This window comes from Typopeltis vanoorti, chromosome 18 (assembly GCF_054136105.1).
Source record: "Typopeltis vanoorti isolate ZY-2024b chromosome 18, IOZ_Tvanoo_1.0, whole genome shotgun sequence".
Lineage (NCBI taxonomy): Eukaryota > Metazoa > Arthropoda > Arachnida > Uropygi > Thelyphonidae > Typopeltis > Typopeltis vanoorti.
Genome location: NC_143566.1, coordinates 40,711,958 through 40,738,430, shown reverse-complemented (window position 1 = coordinate 40,738,430; position 26,473 = coordinate 40,711,958). Strand labels below are relative to the sequence as shown.

At 35.3% G+C, this 26,473-nt stretch overlaps 1 protein-coding gene across 1 annotated transcript in view; it reads right to left on the bottom strand.

Annotated features, from left to right (window-relative positions):
* LOC150096610 (pyrimidodiazepine synthase-like) overlaps positions 1-26,473 on the bottom strand; it is an 85,031-nt gene that overhangs the window by 17,333 nt on the left and 41,225 nt on the right. Inside the window, exon 4 of the mRNA XM_090408752.1 lies at positions 13,592-13,715. Coding sequence (XP_090264878.1) covers positions 13,592-13,715 — 124 coding nt within the window. The remainder of the gene's footprint in view (positions 1-13,591; positions 13,716-26,473) is intronic.

The following is a 26,473-nucleotide window of genomic DNA, read 5'->3' as shown; positions in this document are numbered from 1 at the left end:
AATCTACAGGACAGTAGTGAGACCAGCTATGACTTATGCTATGGAAACTGTGACCCTGAGGGAAAATAACATCAGCAGGATGGAGGTAGTGGAGATGAGAATGCTTAGGTGGATGTGCGGTGTGACCAGAAAGGATCGTCTGAGATCTGAGAAATGACTACGTAAGGGGAACGGTGAAAGATACGAACTTAGGAGCAAAGGTACAGGAGGCAAGGTTGAGATGGTTTGGTCATGTGATGAGGAGGGAAGACGAGTATGTGGGAAGAAAGGTCATGCAGATGGATGTGCAGGGGAGGAAGAAGCACGGAAGGCCAAAGAAGAGATGGAGGGAGATGGTGGAGGAGGACTTGAGGATGAAGAACTTGGATGTGGCTACAGCCCAAGACAGGAGGTTGTGGAGGAGACTCACCACAAACACAGATCCTACTTAAGTGAGAAAAGCTGCAGAAGAAGAAGATTGATTAGGCTGCCACTACTGCTGTATTAAAAGAAAACATGAATTTGTTCTCTGCTATATTTTTTTTCCCTCCTCCCATGTGTGTGTGTGTGTGTGTGTGTGTGTGTGTGTGTGTATATATATATATATATATATATATATATATATATATATAGCTCTCTCAGATGTGAACTGTAGACTAAAATACACAAAGATTATTGAAGAAAAAATGAAAGAGTTTGAGAACAGGAACCAAACCTTGGAGATTCAGTGGCAAACTCTGAAGAAAACATTGATTGATTCTGCCAGAGAGGCCTGTGGTGAGGTTGTTTGTAAGGATAAAAAAATCAGAACTCCCTGGTGGACACAGGAAGTTAAAGAGGCAGTGAAGGAAAAGAAGAAAGCATACCAAAAGTTCCTGGCAAATAAGTCAGCTTTTGCTCTTAGAGAATATAGAGACAAATGCAAGAATGCTAAACACTGTGTAAAACTAGCTAAACAAAAGTCATGGGAGGACTTTGGCAAGAATCTAGAAAATAAATATCAAGAAGGTGGCAAAATATTCTGGAGGTTGTTGAAGAAACTTAAGAATGGAGGAAAGAGTGCTGTAAAAGGAATTAGAGATGATAAAGGTGACATGAAAACGGGAGAAAAAGATATCCTTGAAGTATGGAGTAATTACTTTGAAAAACTGCTAAATGAAACAAGCAGTGATGACAGCACAGTGGTAAAAAACACTGACCAGGCATGCAGTCAGGAATACATATCCATACTTGAAGTAGAAAAAGCCATCAAAGGCCTGAAATGTGGAAAGGCAGCAGGAGTAGATGATATTCGACCTGAAATGCTGAAGTATGGTGGTATAAGAGTATTACAGTGGCTGCACTGCATAGTTCAGAAAGCCTGGACAGAGGGACGAATTCCCGATGATTGGAGTAGAGCTCTCATAGTACCCATATATAAAAAGGGAAATAAAACTGAATGTGAGAATTACAGAGGTATTTCTCTACTGAGTGTTCCTGGCAAGATCTATGCAAGTATACTTGAGAAACGGTTGAGAAGAATTGTGGAAGAAAAGCTTGGTGAAGAACAAGCTGGATTCAGGCCAAATAGAGGCTGTCAGGATCAGATCTTCACTTTACGACAAATAGTCGAGAAAGCATGGGAATATAACAAAGATCTGTATTTAAGTTTTGTCGATCTGGAAAAGGCATATGACAAGGTGCCAAGAGAGAAGCTATTCAATATGCTGCAGTTATATGGTGTGAATGGGGCATTATACCAAGCAATACTTAGTCTTTATTTGAGTTGTAAGTCAGCAGTCAGAATTGAAGGAAGTACAGGAAGATGGTTTAATGTTAAATCTGGTGTGAGACAAGGATGTACATTATCCCCTCTGTTATTCATTATCTATATGGATCACATTATGAAGGAAAGTGGTATTAAACATGATATCAAAATTGGAGATGTTAATGTCAGCTCTTTGCTTTATGCAGATGATGTTATACTTCTAAATAAATCTGCTACAAGTCTGCAAGATTCTCTGACTAAATTGAATAGCTGTTGTAATAGATATGGTATGAAGGTCAGCAATAAAAAGACAAAGACAATGAAAATAGGCAGAATCATTGAAAATGTCAACTGTGTTGTGAATGGAGAACCTGTGGAACAAGTAAAACATTTCAGCTATTTAGGCACGATTTTTACTGAAGATGGTAAATTAAATATAGAAATAGACAACAGAATCAGCAAAGCTGGTATGGTGGGAAGTCAATTGAATAAATTCATATGGAATAAGAGAGAAATTAGTCGGAACACTAAATTAGCTGTATACAAGACAGTGTTCAAACCAGTTTTAACTTATGGATCTGAGAGCTGGGTCAGAAGTAAAACACTTGACCAAAGACTAGAGACCACAGATATGAGAGTCCTGAGAAAGATTATAGGCGTGAACAGATGGCAACAATGGCAATATCATATTAAAAACGAGGATATTAGGAAAGAACTTGACATTGTCAGCATCCAGGAATGCGTTAGCAGAGCTAATCTCAGGTGGTATGGTCACTTAAATAGAATGGGCGAGGAAAGATTAGCAAAACAAGTGTTCTCTGCCAGGGTGGCAGCAAAACGACCCAGAGGAAGGCCAAGATATAGGTGGATTGATACGATACAAAGTGCTTTAGACGATAGAAATATAAGATCTGATAATGTTGGAGTCTTGACAAGTAACAGACTGATTTGGAGGAAAATTGTAGATAGGAAATTAATAATGATGTAATTTTTTTCATGTAGTACTATCATATCCTGTACACCCCTTGAGGGTACATGGCAGGAATTTGATGATGATGATGATGATGATGATATATATATATATGTATGTGTGTGTGTGTGATGACCTTAATATGAAGGTTAAAATGTTGGGTGATTACAATAATTATTCTTACATTTTTAATAATTATCCATCATTTTATTAAAATGAATGCTGATCACTGTTTAACTTAGGGACAATGCCTGTAGTGGGATCGAAACCCACTGCCTGTAGATTGCAGAACAGATACTGTTAAGTTGATACTGTCGAAATTCCAGCTGGATGGAATTTCGAGCAGTACTGGATGGATTGACTATTATGGAAAGGACACAAGTGAAGAAAATCAGTCAATAGTTTTGACAGCAGATCTATCTCCCTTTTTTGGAACAGATTCAGGGGCGAATTCTGGTCTTGAAATTCACGCTTGCTCTTGATCATTTAGGGAGTGAGAGGTGTGATTGAAATCTGATTATCGGAATAACGAATTACAGGTAACCCTCGTATAATGAGGATATTAGGTTCCATAGAAATGCCATGTTATGTGAGACTCAGATCACATAGAAAAAGTAGGGTTGTGTTCCGAAATCGTTTTTTTTTTTTTTTTTTAAATTATATAAACAACAATGACATATCCAACAAAAATATATTTTTATTTAATTCAGGTAATTCATGTAAGTTAAGAAAACATATAAACTATGACACAAATACAAAGTATAAAATTATAAAAATTACAAATTGTAATTAAGCTTCATTGCACATAATGCATAAATATTTTAGGCAAAATAAAAATAAGTGCATATTTTAATCTTTCATAGCACGAGGATTTGAGGATCAGTTAATAAACATTAGTTTTGTCATGTAATCACCTGATGCATTACTACAAAACAGTAGAGTAATTCTGTCTTTGGAAACTTTGAATCCAGGAGCTGATCTTTCATTTTTCAAAATAAAGGTGTGTTTTGGCATTTTGTTCCAATATAACCCGGATTCATCAGCACTGAACACCTAGTCACATTATAAATGTTTATAAACTTTGAAAGTTTTTTGTTTAATAAGATTTCCATCCAAAGGAAATTTCTTTTGAGTGCATCTTCTTATCAAATCATTAGAGATTTCTTCATTTTTCTCTTAGAAAATTGCGTACACGAGCAACGAGCTTTGCACTTACCGTTGACTCAGTAATAAACACTTTCTTGAAAAGAAAATTCATCTCAAAGAAAAAAAATTAAAATCATGACTTTCTTGAATTTTATGTTCATTGTGTTTGATTGTTTGAATTGTTGATTCATTTAAATTCAAAGTCCTTACAACAACTGGTTTTTCTCCATTTTCAATCGATCCATGATTTTAATTTTTTTTCTTTGAGATGAATTTTCTTTTCAATATTCATTTTTTCCCTTTCAATGCAATTTGTGGCATTAGTATAAAAATAATTTTTTTACATAAAAAAACATTACATATTAATTATGTATGTAACTCACCAGAAAATAAAGTGCTCAGCTTGAGATAACACACTTATGATTTTTAATGTGCTTTCCTGGCAGAAAACGAAGACAATTTTCAACAATAAAACACTTTTGGTATTAACAACGCATATAAAGTATATTAATTAAAGGTAACTTTAATGAATAACTTCTATATTTCGGCAACGTCACATTGCCATCTTCAGGAACATAAAGATATGGTATGTGCACGCAGGCACTAACACGAAGCAAATGAGGAAGAAAGCAAGAAACTAAAATTGTTCCTAAAGTCCTAATGGTGCCCTCTTGTGGGCTAATTTGGTAGTCTTGGCAGTTGGGCTGAAGTTCTCATAATGTAAGTCTCCCAAATTTGGGGTAGTTTCATGCACCCAAATTTGTTGAGGTTAGGAACGTTTTTTAGAGCTGCTGAAGATTCTTTGAATAATCTTTCGTATTTAAACTTGCTGCGACGAATTTGTAGACCGCGCTATATTGAAACCGCATTGTGTGAGTATCACGTTATACGAGGGTTACTCGTACTGACCATTTAAAACGATATATTTAGAAATTTATGTACATTTAATCATACAAATGCAACATTTATTTTGATATTCTATTTTTCAATTTAAATTGAATACAAATTCTACCCTATGGTTCTTCTTTATGAACCATAGGTCAATAACATCATCATAAAAAGTTGGTTGTAACTTAATTTTCCCAAGCAACATGCAACACTTGTAAAGGCTGCTGAAGCTCACTGGCTAGAGCTATATTGACTGCATATGGCCTGTGGTTTAAGCAACAGAGTGAGACGACATGAAATGGCTATGCACGTGCATTAAATCACAGTGCTGCTGCAAGGACCTGTAAGCTCCTACAACCGAGCAAGCCAATGTAATTTTGACTAGACGAGCAAGCATCGGCTTTGATACACAATGCAAAGCTCAATTATTGATGCGCAAGCTTAAGACGTTTTCTGTCTACAAAAATAAAAGCCTAAATGGAATGCTTATAAATGCATGCATTTATTAACAAAAAAATAGTACTTCTTTCTCAATTAATGAGCTTGCACAGCAAGCATGGAGAATTCGCCACTGAACCGATTGGATATATGCCTGCAGCAAAGTACAGAAGATTGAAGAAACAATACAGTACAGATGTTAGTTTGGGACATTGAGTAGAAATGGAGAGATGCCACCAGGACTGGAAGACTTTCTGATGTGCAAGTTATTTAGTATACTTCTGAGGTCTTTTGGTTTAAAGACCACAGGAGGCATATGGTATGAAGCTATTTACCTTGGTCATCTATGCAGGAGTGGGAGAACTTTCAGTAATTATCCATGATGTTCAATACACAGGATCAAAGGTTGTTTAGCACAATATATTCACTTCAAACATATGCAACTGCCCAAATTTTGGGCTCTTTCAGAAACAAAAATGCATCTTACAAAATATGCTTTATGTAATAAGTTTAGTTTAATCCTTTATCCAAGTGTGAGCAAACAAAGTTTGCACCTGAAAGTATCTTCAGGACTTTGGTAAGGTAGTACAACACCGGGCAACTCATTGCAAAGGTGGAGAAAGCTCTCATCACTCCAATCTCAGTATCTCCCATAATGCAAAGCACATGCATAGCATTACACAACTGCAGATATGTGTAATGCTATGCATTAAGGCAAGGGCCACTACCCATACCGGTTTCGACCTTTATTGAGGTCTCGTCAATGGGAGCCAGTGTTGTGTCCTGAATAGGTAAGAAATGTTTAATGTAAATTATTCAGGTCACAACTTTAATACAATTTAGGCAGAGAATATGGAACGTTGGCAATAGGATAAGTGTAAGCTGTTTACAAGTACAAAACAATTAAAATTTAGGAATTTCATGGATTTGTATAATAAACTTTTATATTTTATATATAATCTGTATTAAGTCTGAACCAGATATAGAGATCCATGTAAGCTGGCAAATCCATTTGAAAAAGCCAGTCTCTAGTACTAAATTAGCAAAGCCTATGAGTCAGGGTTCAAGGGTCACTTTGCTGTCCTGCAATATGAAAGAGAAGGAAGGGAGAGAACTATTGGAAAAGGAAACCTAAGCGTCTTCCAAGAAAGGAAGGCAGACACATGTGCGAAAAAAATAGAGGGAGCTAAGGTGACCGACGTTGGCACACGTGACCGCGTTGGCGCATCGCGAAGATCAAGATTTGCCGAGAGGAAAGAATTATACAAAAAGGCCTTGCAAAGACAATTCGAGATCTTTTTTCCTGGATTCCTGGTTCCTGATCTCTCAGACAGTGGTCGAGCTCGTCGTTGTCGGGGAAGTTTTCTGGCTAGTCGGGGAAGGCATTTGGTTCGTCTGTCGTAGCATTCGTATTGGGCCAAGCTATGTCCGTGCTCTAGGATAGCTGTGCGTTGTCGTGGGACAGAAGAACCAAATTTGATGCCGGCAGCGTTACCGTGCCACCTCCCAGTTTTCCCGCGGAGATTCTACTCGCACAGATCTACGGAAGATATCCTCTAAAGTGATTATAATGAAGGCCTTGATGACCAGACAAGGCAGGAACAAGTTTAAGAAATCAAGGACAGAGATAGTAATGTAGACTTTTGAAATTCTAATTCCAGTTATAGAAGAAAGTGAATTCCTTGTGAGAACATTTATATTGGACTGAAACTTAAGGGACTGTAAGAGTAGCCTACAACTAGGCATAAGTCCGAAACAGTGTTAAGATTTGTTAGCCCACGAGGCCGAGTAGATATCTGATTATGCTAAACTTAATGTGTAAATTGTGCTGTTGTGTTAACTAATGGCCACGTGTATCTGAATGGCATGGTAATGACCTGTGAATTTGAAGGGTAAGATTAATCTGGATCTAAATATCATTTGGCACTCTGAAAAGGTCACCCTGAGCAAGAATCATTTGCATCCTAGGTATTAGCTGGCGCAGTAAAAAAATAAATGTGTTAATACTTATAGGGTGAACTCCATCAGATTGTTGTGCGATAAAGTGATGTTTAGAAAATAGAGAGGCCAATAAGACTGCAAAGATCCTAACAAATAAGTTCATTTGATAGGAGATAAACGATTTACTTGCATGTGTGAGAGAGAAAGGATAAATAAGTAAAGATAAGATGTAATGGTAAACTAGACATAGAAATCAGAACGAGATAGGAAAGAAAGATATAACACCAGGCCCAGTAGTGGAGACACTAAGGCAGAAGCAATGAGAGGTCATCCCAACCTATAGGAGTTGCCAAAGGGTGTACAACCTTATTATTAAATTACTCCGGATTCAGGGCAAGATGTTGAGAGTTTATTTTTCACTTGGTTAGACTTAGTTTAGTTTAATCCTTTATCCAAGTGTGAGCAAACAAAGTTTGTGCCTGAAAGTATCTTCAGGACTGGGGTAAGGTGTTGTACTGCCTTACCCCAGTCCTGAAGATACTTTCAGGCACAAACTTTGTTTGCTCACACTTGGATAAAGGATTAAACTAAACTTATTATAGTCTAACCGAGTGAAAAATAAACTCTCAATATGCTTTATGTGTTATATATTGCATGGAACCTCTTATGACAATATTTTTAAGAAATTTTAGACATCATTAAATTATAACTGAATACAGTATATCAGATTTCACCATCCTTTCAGGGATTTAGGCCCAATTGCCTGTTCTGGTCTCATTCCATCTTTTCCTTTGTCCCCAACTTCTATATCACCCAACTGGATGGTGGATACAGAACACTGCTGTGTTTAAAATATATTTACAGAGAAATCTATTTTATCATGCATTGATTTGCTTATGCTTGATATTCAGTTATTATTGTATAAAGCTGTTGTTTTAGAATTATAACACAATTCTCAAAGGAAATTTAATGCCATGAGGTATTATCAGCATATAACTGCCCTGACCTGAGAAAAGCTGTAATTGTTGGTCAATTACAACTGTCTTCAAGTCAGATATTTTAGGAGTGAGGAAAACTCAGGCCTCTATCTGAGTATCTAAAACAAGCTAGCTTAGCTGTATCTGGAAAGGATCTTGAACTCTTTTCCATCGTGAACATTTGAAATCTTTTCCTAAGCAAGCATGGCAAAATCATCTATCAAATCATAGAGACGAGACTTGTCTTTCCTTAATTTTTGACACTGCCTTTACAAATAAAAATGCACTATCTAAATATATAAATTTATTTTCACATCACTTTTAAGCAAATATGGCTGCCATTCCACAATTATCATGTGTACCTAACACAACTGGAAACTTAATGGAGAAAAGTATATGCAGTATTGAAAGTCCCATAAGGCTCACACCTGCCAGGATTGTCCTAAATGGGATTCAAACCCAAGTCTTTTTTTCAAATTCAAATTTCCAATTCAAACCCAAACACATTATCAATACAACTTACACTCAACTAAATCCAGTAATGAAATTAACAAGATTTTCAGAACATCAATGAAGAATGGTTTGAAGATGAGAATCTGATCATATGTTCCTCTTTCTCATTTGACAAACCTTGTCATCACTGTTACTGTCATCAGCATCAAAATTGTGTAAAGGATTTGCAGTCAACTGAAGAAAGTTATTGATATACAGAAAGAAGCTTGCTGGCAAAAAAGAGCCCTATGGAATATCAGTAAATGCTATGCAGTTTGAGTACAATGAATCATCCATCATCACAAGTAATGTATGCCCAGACAAAAAGCTGGAAACCCAGTTTCAGAAGTCAAAAGACAGACCATATGGTGGGAGTTTACTTAAATAGGTTTTTGTGAAAAACCAGATCAAATACCTAAGAGATATAAAGGGCAACCACTTCAGCTTTTCCAAACTTTTTCATGACATCTGTTCAAATGTGAGTGACATAAGCAAGAAAGTCCCTGTTGACAACAGAGGTGAAATCCATACTGACAATTATGTATTTTCCTGCTCATATTAGGATTTGCAAGCACTCAGGAGCAAAAATTCACTTGTTGCTCATTATTTACTTCTTAATGTTGTTAGATCCTAAATGAAGGAATCTTGGAAAGAAATCATTCATTTAGGGTCTAACATATAAAAATTGCAAACATAGAGAAATACCTGCACATCAATTGTAATTAAAAGTAAAACTTCCTCATTTTATGTAAAAATTTGTATTCTTTATTTAAGCACCTTATATTTAAGCTATTGTGATTAATTTGAGATTTCATTTTGTATGTCTTAAAAAAGAGGGATAATGTGAATTAAATTTAAGCCTTACTTAAGTTATGTAAAATCTATTGTGAGTCATCATAAAGCTGTTAAGTATTAATTCCTGGAAGGCCTAAAGCTACACGTGTACAGCGTAACGCTGGCGGATATAGCTTATTCGGAAAATCATGTAACCATGTATTCCATGAATCCGAGTATATCAGCATCATAGAAACGAAGGATAAGCCAAAGGGTGAAATTAGTAAGGATCGTGTGCAAAAAGGGGCTGAAAAAGAGGGCGCTCTATAGGAGTATAAAAGGGGGTTGAGCCTGGAACACAGGGCATTTCTCTTGATCTCTTGTCGGATCGTTTTCCTGTTGGGTGGTTCGGAAGTTGGCGGGCAGTTTCGCATAGGGGGGGAGTGAAGTCTGTGATGTCGGGCAGCAAGCATTCGTAAAGAAATGAAGCTGGATTCCATGCAAAGCTGAAGGTAAACATTCCAGTCCTAGCAGAATCAAGCCATCGCTGAAAAGCCCCATTGAGTTGTTCCTGAAACGCAAAGATTTTGAGTCCGTTTCTGGCAGAAAGAATGAAGATAGCGTAACCCCTACGTTGGCATAGACAGCCAAAATAGATGAGAAATATCCAGACAAACACGTGGTGCAGAACGACGCAGAAAAAGTCAGTAAGGTGTAATTGCTCTAATTTTGTGTGAATGTTCATTAGAAGAAAGAAGATCAGCTCTTTGCTTTATGCGGATGATGTTATACTTCTAAATAAATCTGCTACAAGTCTGCAAGATTCTCTGACTAAATTGAATAACTGTTGTATTAGATATGGTATGAAGGTCAGCAATAAAAAGACAAAGACAATGAAAATAGGCAGAATCATTTAAAATGTCAAATGCGTTGTGAATGGAGAACCTATGGAACAAGTAAAACATTTCAGCTATTTAGGCATGATTTTTACTGAAGATGGTAAATTAAATATAGAAATAGACAACAGAATCAGCAAAGCTGGTATGGTGGGAAGTCAATTGAATAAACTCATATGGAATAAGAAAGAAATTAGTCGGAACACTAAATTAGCAAGACAGTGTTCAAACCAGTTTTAACTTATGGATCTGAGAGCTGGGTCAGAAGTAAAACACTTGATCAAAGACTAGAGACCACAGATATGAGAGTCCTGAGAAAGATTATAGGTGTGAACAAATGGCATCAATGGCAATATCATATTAAAAATGAGGATATTAGGAAAGAACTTGACATTGTCAGCATCCAGGAATGCGTTAGCAGAGCTAATCTCAGATGGTATGGTCACTTAAATAGAATGGGAGAGGAAAGATTAGCAAAACAAGTGTTCTCTGCCAGGTTGGCAGGAAAACGACCCAGAGGAAGACCAAGATATAGGTGGATTGATACGGTACAAAGTGCCTTAGACGATAGAAATATAAGATCTGATAATGTTGGAGTCTTGACAAGTAACAGACTGATTTGGAGGAAAATTGTAGATAGGAAATTAATAATGATGTAATTTTTTTTTCATGTAGTACTATCATATCCTGTACACCCCTTGAGGGTACATAACAGGAATTTGATGATGATGATGAGATTGTTTACGATTGCGAAATTTAGAACTTTATTCTAAGGAACTCTGTGAACAGTCTCTAATCAGAAAGTTAACCTCGTTTGTGAGTTAGAAGAATTGTTTAGAAGAGATCTTTTTGTAATTTTGTATGTGATAGGATTAACTTGATGCGATAAGAAAAATAGAATTTAGTATCTCAGTAACATTTGAATGGTTGTTAGTTTTGTTCGTACGAGTAATACTACTGAAAGGAATATGCTTAACTTAACATCGTTTACTTTATATCCCAATGTGTAATTACTGTGTTTAGCTTGCCTTATAAGTTTTAATTAGTTCTAATGTGTTAATCTCTTATTTCGAGTTTTATTTAGTATTGAGCGTAATTGAGTGTATGAATTTTGTATTGTGTTTTAGATATTCCAATAAACATGTCATATTTACCTGAACCTGAGTCATGCCTGATTACGATTCCAACTTACCACTTATAAAAATAGAACCTATTTTGGCAGGAAGGATTTAGAGAGTGAATATAAAATATAGATTTAGGTCACGACTGCAATAATCTAAATCTATACGACAGTTTATAAGGTATTGTGTAAGTAATCTTCAGACTCTAGTATTGTCTCCCTGAGCAAGGTTCTTTTCTGCTATAGGATACTGGCTGGCGCAGCAAAATATAAATTTGCCAGTATCCGAAGAGGAAACAATCCTAGATATAAAAATAAGATTAAAGTAAGAGAAGAAAGAATAAATAACGAAAGATAAATATATAACAATAGAGCAGTCGGTAGGATTTTGATAGAAAAAGGTTTAAGTAAGAAAGGATAGATTTAAGTAAACAACTACGACAGTTTATAAGGTATTGTGTAAGTAATCTTCAGACTCTAGTATTGTCTCCCTGAGCAAGGATCTTTTCTGCTATAGGATACTGGCTGGCGCAGCAAAATATAAATTTGCCAGTATCCGAAGAGGAAACAATCCTAGATATAAAAATAAGATTAAAGTAAGAGAAGAAAGAATAAATAACGAAAGATAAATATATAACAATAGAGCAGCCAGTAGGATTTTGATAGAAGAAGGTTTAAGTAAGAAAGGATAGATTTAAGTAAACAACTAATTAAGTATAAAGTATAAATAAGAATCAAGTACGAATTAAGTATATAAATCATACAGTATCATCGATTTAACAATGTGCTATCTTCTTGCAAAAGATAAATTCTCTTTGCTTAGCATCTATCCTAACAGTCATTATAGGAATTGTAATGCAGGTATTCAGAGTATTTGTAGACTGCTGCATTGCAATTCTTGAAGTACTTTTGAACTTGGTGATTAATGTAATGTTCAGACAACACCAAATAATCTGGTTACCCTGCATATTAATAAAAAGGTTGTTGTTGATTAAGGACAATATGGTCAAGATGTCACTGTAAGCATTCTTCAACAGCAACTTTTGTACTAATGTTAAATTAAGTGGATGTTTGAAAACTTGGTGAGTATCTTTTCAGTAAAACACAGAATAGAACACTGACGAGAAATGGAACTATATAACTAGACACCAAGATGCGCACAGTCAGGGAAGCATCAAAGTTACTAGCAGCCAAATCATGAAATTACTATCTCCTCAAACATTTGGAATCCAACTCAGTTATATATACTTTTTTTTTAAATTAAGAAATGAATAATGGTTGGTACATATAAAACACACAAATTTCATTTTTCAAAGGACATCATCAGAGAGAAAATAAAAGAGATTGGTAAAACAACATTCAAAATTGACATGTTTGTTGTTATTTGATGTAATTAGGTCATCAGGAATGATGATGATGATGTAGTCCTGGGAGTACTCAGATAATCCTGTCCAGAATGCTCAAATCTAACAAATGAAATAGCATAGCGTACAAGACAGCATCAGCACATTCCTGATATTAAAAGACAATTATATTAGATATAAAAATGAAATAAGACTACACACACACCTTTCAGAAACTTTCGCGATAAAAATAAATCACAATGACAAATTCTCAAACTGTATAATCTCATCCGATTAGCAGCTAAACAAAGCACTATTCTAAATTCCCAATCAAAGCACTTTCTACTTAACTCTACCTATAAGAAAAACACAGCTCCCTCATGAAACCCTTTTTTTCTCTTCATCCACATTTGATGACAACTATTGAAATGGCTAAACACCATCATGGGATCAAAAAGTATTTTCCTTGCATTTTTATCCAATTCAACTGCTTTAAATTTTGAATGATCATCCTACTTTGTGCATAGGTTCTAATTTTAAAAATGAAAGTTCTCTGTACTTTATATCTCTCTCACTCTCTGAGCTGTTAATATTTATATTTATATCATATCTACTATTTCTCAAAGACTGTACAGAGGCTAAAAATTTTCTATCTTTTCAGTAATGTTCAAACACAGTTCAGCCCAAAAAAAATAATTGAAAATAAGATTATCTACAAAGTAAACAGGACCCATCATTTATTAACATTTCATTATAGATAAATTATACTGGTTTGGCATTGAAAATTATGGGCTTCAAAAAATATAATGCATACTAATCAATTATTAGCACTATACAAAAATAAATGAACTTTAGGTCCAGAAAGTCATTGATATTTTACCTCCAAAAAATGATGTTCCTCTTCTTTCAAGATCTGCTTCATATATACCCATATTGTTCTGGAGCTCTTCCCATATTTCTTCAGTTAATTCACCTTTATACATGGTATAAATAGGTCCACCTATCTATTAATAATTAGGATAGAGGTATCAAGATACTAGATATTTTTCAACTCAGGGAACATTAAAAGATATTGTTACATTCTGATTTTATTTTGTTAAAATGAGAAATCATGTAATAATCAATTTTCAATATTTATTTGCTTAAGAAATTTGAATTATTACTATTACAGGCCTCCACTAAAAAAAAAAAAAAGTCACACAAGAATAACTACTATTCATTATAATAAAACATATCATAGCATAACATGTAGCACAACCTGGACTACATGGTACAGCCAGGTGTAAATATAATATCATTTAAACAGACCAAATAATCTAAATGGTACTACTACTACTACAATGATACAGAGATTCAGAAGAAGAAAGAGAAGTCACCTAAAATAATAGCATAAATAAATTTGCGAAGGTATTTAATTTACTTGAATATTTAGGTAGCACACAGATAAGATGCAATGTGCTTATGCCTACCATTTCACACCATTGCTGAAAGTTGGATAATAAAACTATGCACATGAGTCTGTGAAGAACAGTAGCAAACAGTGTAAATCACACAATTTAAAAAGATGTATGACATGGGAAAGTTTTGAATCAAAGGTAGTGTTCTGCCAGCAATGAGCTGATCTCTGAGCTAAAAGTGCAGGGAGGAAAGACTACTGGCAGAGAGAATAGTGGATAAAATTAATGAGATGAAATGGAATAAAGTAAAAAATATGTAAATGATACATTAGTAGCCAACAAAAAATTATATCAGGAAGAAATTGTAAAAAAGTATACCATCAAAGAAATGACATGAAGGAAAACAAATCTACAAAAGGATACTATACAGAAAAATATTTAATCATTACAGAAAGTGCACATAAGACTGCAAGAGATAAAAAGGTTTAAAAATTGGAGAAGGAAAAAGAAATACAGTAGAATTTACAAAATAAATATTAAAGATAATATGATACAATAAACAACAGACAACAAATATGAAATCACTATGAAACAATCTCACAAAGAAAAAAAAAAAAAACACTAGGAAATGAAAATTGATGAAATACCAATTATATAAAAAAAAAAAGTATAGTAGAAAAATAGAGAGTATCTTTCATAATTGTATAACACTATAACACTACAAGCACTGATGAAAACATTATTACATGGAAGCCAGAAGAACAGGAAGAAGAGAATATTCCAAAAATACAAAAGTTAGAAATAGAATAAGTGATGAAAGATATGGGGGGGGGGGGAAATGACAAGAGAAGATAGAATTACAGCTGAAATGATAAAAGCAGCAGGAGAAATATTAAAAGAGCTATAAAAAATCTGTTTAATAAATGCCCAAAAGAGAAAGCCATATTAAATAGCTAGAACAATGCTATCATGATGCTTGTTCAGAAAAAGAGTATTAAAAAAAAAATTACAGGCCTATAGCTTGTTCTCCCTATAAATTAGTGAGGCATGGAATCAACTAAGAAAAATGCACAGAATGCTATCCCCTTTGTACTCTACCAAAGCAAATTTAAATTCAAGAGGCTTCTACTCGAATCAGCTGCAGTTCTCACCAACTATCCCAACTTAAACAAATATGGTATTTATCAAACTGCCTCTCCTATAGGAGACCCACATCAGCTGACATTCAGCCAACAGCCAAGAACACCCAATCAAAGCCAACAGGTGACATAATTATAGGACTTTAGGTCATCCTGTTTTAAATTTTATTTTAATTATTAACTATTCTATGTTGTCAATTTTTTCCTGACAATACAATGCAGGTTGTACTTAGATTTTATATACTATAAAAAAAGTCACTGATTCAGTTGAAAAAAAAAAGCAATTCTAAGAATGAGAAGAAATGCAAAATAAGCCAAAATTATATACAGCTAATAAAATATATGAAAAAGCAACTGCAAGTATCTGCACACGCACACACATCCTGAAGTCTCATCCTTTTTGGAATCCCCCATCCTGTACAAATCAGATGGTAATCACAGTAGAGGAAGACCATGCAAACAATTTTGGCAATACATATGTGAAACCATCTACAGGCTGAACTGTAAAACTCCATCTGATATCTACCAGTTAGCTGGAGATAGAGAGACTTGGAAGACCATAATTTGCAATCTTTAATTTTTAATGTAAATCTCTTTTCCCTTTTCACATTGTATTGCAAAAACTGTTTGCATGGTCTTCCTCTACTGCGATTGCCATCTTCTGGAATAAACTATGATGATATATACATACATACATACATGAACAAACTAGCCAATTCAAAATAAAGGACAGGTCAATGAGATACTATTTCGTCCAAATTATATCATGCAGTATTAGAATATACTGATATACCCTAAGTAAACTAGATTGAAGTAACAAAGAGATATCAAAATTAAGAAAACAATGCTAAACACTGATGACAGTGTAGTAATAGGAAACAACAAAAGAGCTAAAAGAAATGATGAATGAATAACATACAGTACCAAATAAAGCATGGTTATATATAAACTATGAAAAAATAAATAAATAAACAATGATGACAAATATTGAAGAAATCAAAATAACAGAAGAAAAAAATAACAAAAAATTGACAATAATAAAATAGAGCAAATACAAGAATATTAGAATAACTTTTATAGTAGGGAAAAGAAGCTAAGATGGTTGGCTTTAGGCAAACTGAAAAAAAAATCCTATGCGATAAAAATAATACCTGAAAATAGAGTCAAACTTTTCAACAAATGTATCATCTAGTTGTGACATGCAGAAAAGAGAAAGACATGGCCAATAACCGAACAAATAGAATGAAATGGACTGAATGAGGAAACTGAGCCATCAGACTATAAGACAAAGAATGATATAAAAACAAAAGATTTTAAAACTGAAATGGACAGGACATATTGCACAAATGAAAAGTGATAGATGGACAGTCACCCAATAGCATCCATGTAAAGCAAGATGAATGTTTGGATGACCAGAGAGAAAGCGGAAAAGATGAGCTAGTTGGAGAATGTTGCCAACAGCAATGTTCAGCAGAGAAAGATGGAGACAAATGGGAGGTCTATAACCAAAAATGGTCATAAAAAAGGGACTTAGACAATGTCAGCCTGAGTGTAAACTGTCATGTTATAGCAAAATCATGATTAGTGGGAATCAAGTAACAAATTCAATTATTGGGTTGCAAAAAGGCAAATTTCCCAGGTACATATTAATATATATGCTCAGTTCCAACCTCAACCATGTTCATTCCATCTTCTGTCTATTTTTAAAAAGACACCTACTTCCCAATTACACAAAGATAACATTTGTGTATATTTACACTCTGATATACCATGTTACAGTTTCCACTTCTGAAATGTTTATTTGCTTTTACATGAAATTTTTACATGCTTTCCTTTTCAGTCAGATCAAGCATGAAGTTACCAAGGTATTTGCTATAAACAATCTCACACAAACTGTTCAATGTGCCTACCAGAATACTAGACAACCCTAACCACTCTTCAAACAATATTTATCTCTTTCTCACTAGTGACCTTTCAAAGTATATTTAGACCACAATCTATTGTTGATTTCTCTTCATAAAGAGCAACACTCACATAGCCACTTTCATTTGTGCATCACCTAGCATTATAAAAATGCCAAGTGTGACAAACTTCGAAATTTCTATTTAGATTTCTAACTTCAGTCATGAAGTTACTGCATGCGCAAAATTTGTTTGCTTACACTTGGATAAAGGATGAAACCAAGAATATAATTTCTTGGCATCTTTGACTTATAATTTCTAGACATTTCTATGTCTCATTTTCTTGTATGAATTACTTACTATTTTCAGTCCTCCAACTCTCCAATTAACATCTGAACTGAATTAATCACTGAAACAATTCTTATTGGATGGGAAGAATTAATTCCCATTCACTTTAAATTCTCATCCTCTACATACGAGGTCTGATACAGAAAAAATGAGACTGTGCCTGTATCTCTTTTTACTTAACAAATTGAGAAAATCAACTATGATCTCCTTCAAAATAGTTCCGTTCTGAGTTGACACACAGCTGCATACGATGCTGCCAATGTTCAAAGCAATTCTGCAGATCATTTTCTGAAAGGCTGTTGAGAATCTCCATCGTTTTTGCGTTCACATCTTCTACCGACAAAAAATGGGTTCCTTTGAGCACCAACTTGATCTTTGGGAAGAGGGCACCCAACCTATTTGCCAGATCTGGCAAACAGAGTGAGTGCTCAAGCACAGTGATGTTGTGATTAGCTAAAATCTGCTTCACAGACAAAGCGTTGTGAGCTGGCAAGTTGTCTTGGTGCAAAATCCAACCATTTCTCCATAATTCTGGTTGGTTCCTTCTTATGCGTTCATGCAATTTCATCAAGACTTCAAGGTAATACTGCTGATTTACTGTTTGGTCGCTGGGAACCCACTCTGCCATTACAATACCCTGGATATAGAAGAAAATAATCAACGTGGCCTTGAACTTCGAACGACTCATGCATGCTTTTTTTGGTGTTGGAGATGTTGCTGACTTCCACTACATTGATTGTCACTTGGTTTCCGGATCATACATAAATATCCAACTTTCATCACAAATAATTACCAAATTCAACAAATCTGGTTCACTCTTAATGCATTACAAAAGGTCCAAACACAGTTCCTGGGGATGTTCTTTTCATTCATCTGACAACATTTTTGCATAAACCTTTTTCGTGTTCAATTTTTCTGTTAAAATGGATCTAACACTTTCCCTGTCCAAATGAACTTTCTCAGCTACAGCTTGAACATCCAACCTTCTGTCTTTTTGAATCACACCTAGCACTTTTTTAATGTTGTCATCGGTAAGTGCTGTGCATCAGCAGCCTGGGCGATCATCATCTTTCACACTTTCTCTGCCTTCCGAAAATCATTTGTGCCATTCAAATGCATGCATGAGACATGCACTCTTCACCGTAAGCCTCAGTCAATAACTGAAAAGTTTCCGTCATGGATTTCTTCAGTTTCACAAGAAACTTGATGTTAACTCACTGTTCACTCTTGCACTACAACATTTTCTGACTGAGGGTAAGAAAACATCTATATTTGAACATGCGTTCCCTCATACTGAGTAAAGCGATAGAGTCGAGCCTTGTCTCATGGTGACAGGCTAGAACATGCTCTGTAACCATCTCTTTGTCTCTCTCCCTCCCATTCTCTATTCCCAAGCTATAGGGTTAGTCTCTCTCTCTCTCTTTTTTTTTTTTTTTTGTGTTGGACCTCATAAACACCAATTTTCCAAGAAAGCTATAAAAGAGAAGACTCACGCATACTTTATTTTGCTTTTGTGAAAGTCTCATTTCTGTTTATACAAAAGCTCTACATTGTTGCAAGCAAATTATCAATGCATCAAAAATTAATTTTGAAAAAAAAAAAAAAAGAAAAAAAAGAAAAAAAAAAACAGGAAGTTTTCATCATATCCAAATGGTAGTCATGCTTTCTGGTCTCCTGCCAAGGTTATTGACCACAACATTTGTCAACCCCTGTTTCCAGTTATTTCACTCTTAAATTGTTCGATTGCATTGCTACCCCAGAAAATGCCAATCTCTTGCCATTTCACTTTTCCTCTTATTCTTGCATTCATGATCATGATAAATGTCCTCTTACCTTTCCAAACAAACAATGTTCAAAACATCTTTGATTTTTCACTAGAATGAGAATAGAAGAATTTTGGTCAAACTGACTGCCAATAAATTTTCTGGTTCTAATGACATTTCTCCCATTGGTCTGAAGGTTTTTGTACTCCAGAGTTCACTCCTGTTCTATTCACATTTTTATTCTCTCCTATTCCAAAGGTAACTTGCAGCTTGGAAATTAATCCATATTCAACCCAATCCCAAGAAAAACAAATATCTTTATCACCAAATTATTGTTCAATTTCTTGCACTTCAATTCTTTCTGAAGTAAAGGACAAAACTATTAACTTTGAATATTTATACTTTGTAATAGCTCTACGTCTGCACGATTCGCCTAGTGGCTGTGCGCTTCAACAGTAGGGTTGGGCGTTGGGTTTTTACCCCAGTTTATTCTGGGATTTTTCATCCCGTAAACAGGCAAACCGGACCCATCAACACAAAGGATACAGTCATAGGACATAGCACAGCAAGGAAGGCAATGGAAAACCACCTTGCTCATAGTCACTTCCCTAGTAAGGTAGCATAGCTGCCTCTACCATCCGTAAGGATTGAAGGAAATAATTCCATTCCAAATCGTTCTAAAAAACTAATAAACAATTACCATGAAAAAGTTTGGGAATTTCAAATGATTGCTCTTCATTTGTCCACCTCTCATATCTCTTAGGCATTTGTTTGGATATCAAGTAAGCTCAAGTTTGAAAAAATAGCCCTCTTGTTCATGGAACACAACCAAAAATTAGGCAAAGATATCTAATTGGGTAATAGTACTCAATTAGAAGATTTCAACACCTACTTCAATAACAATATTCACCTTTGAATTAAATTCACTGCTGAATTAGAAACAAATAGGTCTTTACTGTTTTTGAATAAACTAGTTGAGGTATCCATACAAAACATACTTAACTTCTCAGTCTATAGGAAACAAACACAAGACATTACCTTCACACCACTTCTCATCACCACCCAGTGCAAAAAAAATAGTCATCAATTCCTTACAATCATATTTGTAAATTTAGGGACACAAAAGCACACGTGTTGAACAGATTATTTTATTAATTACTAATAAAATAAAACTTGACGTTTCGACCCCTGTATCGAGGTCATCATCGGAAGAATACAAGTGTATAAGGAACCAAGCTACATGCTCATGCCCTGTATACCGGTAAACTAAATCTACGTAGTTAATAAATCCTTTTCCCTAGCCTGACCTCTAGTGATAAAAAAAATAATTAATAAATAAATTAATTAATTAATTTAAAAAAAATTAAATTAAATTAAAAAAAAAAAGTTTTTGTGTCCCTAAATTTACAAATATGAGTGCTGATCACCGTGTAACCTTAAAAAAAAAAGAAAAAAAAAAAAAGAAAAAAAAAAAGAAAGAATTCCTTACATGATAGGGCCTACAGAATTTTCACCAACATAGATAAAAGAAACCAATAGCTACAGTATCTTAGTTCAGTCCTACCAAAAAATGGCTATAACAGAACATTAATCAAAAAATTATATTTCAACCTCTAAAACAATCAGATGAACAAGAAAACCAAGACTTTAAAGGAGCAGTGATTTTCCCATATATATAATCAGTCACAAATAAAACATAGCAAGGTTGCTTTGGCAACGAAACTCACCTCCTAAACCTCTACATTGCCACTTAAAAAAACAGGCATCTACAATATCAGTTTCAGTTGTGGTTAACACTACATAAGACAGAACAGGCAGATCTGGAGAGAATCGGCCCTTCAGAACACACGCAATTTACAGACAAAAATTACTAGTTGTGGTGGTGTTGGAGGTGGGCGGTAGATGGCGTTGATTCGTAGTAGAGGTAAGGTGTAGAGACAGTTGAAGATGTCCTCCCGCGATGAGTCTTCGGACTCCTTGGAGGTATCAGGAATAATAATAATAATAATAAGCTTATCGGAACACTTCAAAGATGTTGAGAATGAAAGAAACACAAATCAGGGCTGGCAGCACATACAATAGAAACAAAACATCAAGTAGTGCATGGCAACAAACAAAAATGATCCACGTAGATTACCATTTTTTTCTGAAGAGTATTCAAAGAATCAGCTGAAATAATGACACATCCTCTACAGTGCAACAAAAACAAGGGATGATTTTACATCAATCCATATTTACGAATTTAGGGACACAAAACATGCATGTTGAAAAGTATTTTGTGTCCCTAAATTCATAAATATGAATGCTGATCACCGTGTAACCTTAAAAGAAAGATTTTACATCAAGTTTGGTGTTCATTAATTCATCATGACACACTTATCTGGCAGTGGTATACAGCAACCCATGAACCAGCAGCCAAGTTAAAAGTGAATATACGTTTTCCATTGTTTAATCATGTTCAAATATTTTCACTAGAGCTGTTAACTGTTATTACTTGTTTTCTAGTTTATTCGTGTAATTATCCTGATGAAGAGAAACAAAAGAATTTCACGAAACTATACAAGAATATAAAAAAATATTTCTATTGAATATCTTTTTGTGGATTAATACTGAACAGCATATTCTTAGAATGTCCTATCTTGACAGAAGCCTATGCAATGATAACTATTAATTTTATACAAATCAAATATCTATAACGTTTGAATATTCTTTTCATAATTGGGGTGGTGATCCTAATAGCACCTAAAAATATCCAACTTTGTACAGAGGAAAACAATTACATCAATTAATAACCCTTCTCTACCCATTTCACTACTCTCTTTAAAAGAGATGTTCAGCTCTTACTTCTTGCATTTTCTGCAAGTATTTTCTACAAGGTCCATTCACTGGAATTCATTTGGTATTTCTCCTGTTCTCCCATAAATCTGTTAAACCCCCATTCAACAGCTATTCCAAAATTTGCAAATCTTTCTTCTTCTTCATTCATTTTTTCTGCTGCTGTGTTTTGGAACAGTCATACATTTCGTAAAGTGTAGAATCTACAAGTCTTCAAATGGCAGTCAACAAGTGACCTTCTTCATGTCATCAACCTTTGGATAAATTCCATGGAAAAGTCTGGGCTATTCTCAAGTGATTGCATTTGATCCAGTTTTGTAGTTTTCATTGGTTGTGCTTAACAATAAAAAATAAATAAATAAATAAATAAATAAATAAACACACACACACACACACACACAGGGTGTCTCAAAAAATGTATACACACTTCAACAGCTGGTAACTCACTTAATTTTCGTTATTTTGCAGGTTTAACAGATTTGAAATGGCTGAAACCAGAATAAGCTTTGAAGAAAGAAAATTTATCCTAAAATGCTACTGGAAGTATGAAAACGTAGTGGAAGTGCAAAGACAGTTTAGAAGAGAATTTCAACGAGATCCACCTACAAGACTTACTATCACTTGAATTAGAGAGAAATTTGAAGAAGATGGAACTGTTCAAAATGTCCATAAGCAACGTTCAGGAAGACCACGAACAGCTACGAGGCCTGCAACAGAAGAAAGGTTGATTGAAATGTATCGTCAAAGTTCAATAAAATCTGTGCGACAAGCATCTCATGAGATAGGAGTATCAAAATCAAGTGTCCATCGCATGTTGAAGCGCAGTCATTAGAAAAGTTACATTCCAAGAAGAGTACACGCTCTGGACCAGTACGGTCATCAGTTTGAATCCAGACGTTGAGGGACGAAAAGTACATTTATGTAGTGTACTTTACAATGTGAAAGTTAACTGTATTATAATAAACACCAACTTATGATCATTCAAAATGTGTGTACACACACACACGCACGCGTATATACACACACACACGCACGCACGCGTATACACACACACACACGCACGCGTATATACACACACACACACGCACGCGTATATACACACACACACACGCACGCGTATATACACACACGCACACGCACGCGTATATACACACACGCACACGCACGCGTATATACACACACGCACGCGTATATACACACACGCACGCGTATATACACACACGCACGCGTATATACACACACGCACGCACGCGTATATACACACACGCACGCACGCGTATATACACACACGCACGCACGCGTATATACACACGCACGCACGCGTATATACACACGCACGCACGCGTATACACGCACGCACGCGTATACACACACGCACGCGTATATATATACACACACGCACGCGTATATATATACACACACGCACGCGTATATATATACACACACGCACGCGTATATATATACACACACGCACGCGTATATATATACACACACGCACGCGTATATATATACACACACGCACGCGTATATATATACACACACGCACGCGTATATATATACACACACGCACGCGTATATATATATACACACGCACGCGTATATATATATACACACGCACGCGTATATATATACACACGCACGCGTATATATATACACACGCACGCGTATATATATACACACGCACGCGTATATATATACACACGCACGCGTATATATATACACACGCACACACTCACGCACGTAGACACACACACACACGCACATACACACACACACACACGCACGTAGACACACAAACAGTATATGTACACACACACACGTATATGTAGACACACACACGTATATGTAGACACACACACGTATATGTAGACACACACACGTATATGTAGACACACACACGTATATGTAGACACACACACACACACGTATATGTAGACACACACACACACACGTATATGTAGACACACACACACACACGTATATGTAGACACACACGTGTGTATATATATATATATATAGTAAGATATCAGACCTACCAACATGACCTTTCAAAATTCCACATAACATATGAAAATCTCATTTTTTTTTATATCTGTTATTTATAGCTCTATTATTTACTCAATCACTGAACTCTTGACTAATCTAAAAAAATACAAATACTGACTGTTTCATGCAAGTTTTATTGATCACAAAAAACATTAAACCCACTGAAAAACAATCTTATGTCCATTATTTGTTAGAATAATCAAATGTTAAAATGTGAATGCAATGTTTATAATCGATAAAACTGAAAATAATGGCCATCAGAAGAATCACTTTTACAATGTAAATATCCCTACCCCACCCTCAAGACTGAGAGAATCACATGCTATGACTCTTTGTACTCTGAAAAACTATTACCCTGTAATAGTTTTTCAGAGTATATTTCAATACTTAAGGAAGAAAAAGGAATCAGAAACCTAAAATGTGGAAAGATCTGGAATTGATATTTGTCCTGAAATATGGATGTACAGGGTGTTCGGGATAAATTTGACATATTTATAATTAATTATATTTTTCCGTAAGTTACATGTATTAACACACACTTCTCTTCATTTAAAAGTTTGGACCCTTCTTCATTCATATACAAGATGTCAGAAAGGATGGATAGCTGGAACCCACCTGAATCATGGAAGAGAATAACTTGTATCATGATGATTCGTGCCCGCCATCAAAATAAGGATATTACGACTGCTGCCCAATGCTCCCTGAATACAGTAAAAACAATCAGGCATGAACTAGAGACTTGCAATGGTGACTACGAGGATGTAGCAAGAAGAAAGATCCCTAGCAGACGATCTGATTGCGTTCGTACAGCAGAATTCCTCGCAAATCTGCAGGAACAGGTGTTGAAGAACCCTGGCATTGGAATTCGGGCTTTGTTCGTGGAGTTGCTAACTGTAGTCAAGCCCTGGATAACAAGTGTAGCCAATGGTAGGCCGTATGTATGGCAGCAGGATTCGGCCCCTTGCCACACCTCTGGGAAAAGTCAAAAATGGTTGTCTGAAAATTTCTACGACTTCACCAGTCCAAATGTTTGGCCTCCAAACTCCCCAGACCTTAACCCCATGGATTATTTTGTATGGGGCGCAGTTGAAAAAGACACCAATTGCACTTCCAGTAATACAAAAGCCCAGTTAATGGATAAAATTAAAACAGTTTTTGCGGCCCTTCCCAGGGAGACTGTAGCATCAGCTTGTTCGAGGTTCCGAAGCAGAATTGAAGCTGTGATCGATGCTAATGGTGGTTATTTTGAGTAAATCTTGTTGATAGTATTGTAATTAACTCTGCCTGTAATGTGTTTTTGTCAATTCATTAAATTTAATAGATACAAAGAAGATTTTCTTTTTCCTTACGAAACTGTCAAATTTATCCCGAACACCCTGTATATAAGGTTTAGTACCTACACTGCATAATTCAGCGGCTAAGTCAGAGATCAAATTCCTGATAATAGAACTCCCAACACATCAATTTAAAAAATAAAATAAAGTTCATGTTGTACAATCATATTTGTGTGTGCATATGCAAGTTCAAGCTAAAAAGAAATCAGAGCTAATGAGACATACCTTGTCCAGTCATAAATACTGTCACAACTTGAACAGTGCATAAACCTTTATGCACTATTAATGATTTACTTAAACAGTAAATCATTAATAGCTTTCAGCACATACAAACCACACATATAACATACATATAGAGCACTCAATGCTTGAAATGTCCCCATTTTACCTTCACACATGCCCGTGAGTGAGGCCACATCGATGGAGACATGCACAACATCCAATGGAAATTTCCACTGTTATTCATCATCTCTATGAATGGTATTAGGAAGGAAAAGCAGTACCAAAATTGGGAATATTAAACTTAGCTTTTTACCTGATGTAGATGATTTTAGGACTATCTACAATGATAGTTAATAATTAATAACACAGTAGGTAAAAATGAGTACAAACAATGAAAACATCAATTGCACTCATACAAACAAAAGTTAGAAGATTAAGTAACGTTATAACCAGGTTATATATACAGTAGTCCCCCCCCCCAATCCACAGTTTCAGTTACCTGCAGTCAACCCCAGTCCAAAAATATTAAATGAAAAATTCCAGAAATTATTTATTTATTCTTGTGGTGAAAAGAATACAATGCAACTATAAGTTAATGTCTAGTCCAGAAAGCCAATCTAGGGCCTCATCCGTCACCTCGTGGATGTTGTGGAGGTTACCATGAAATTGGTGCCTTGGACATTGTTCACAATGTGATTGATTGTCCAGGCTATGGGGAACAGTCACAGTAATGGTGACCTGAGAGTTTCCATTTGTGTAATGGGTAGCCACATCTGC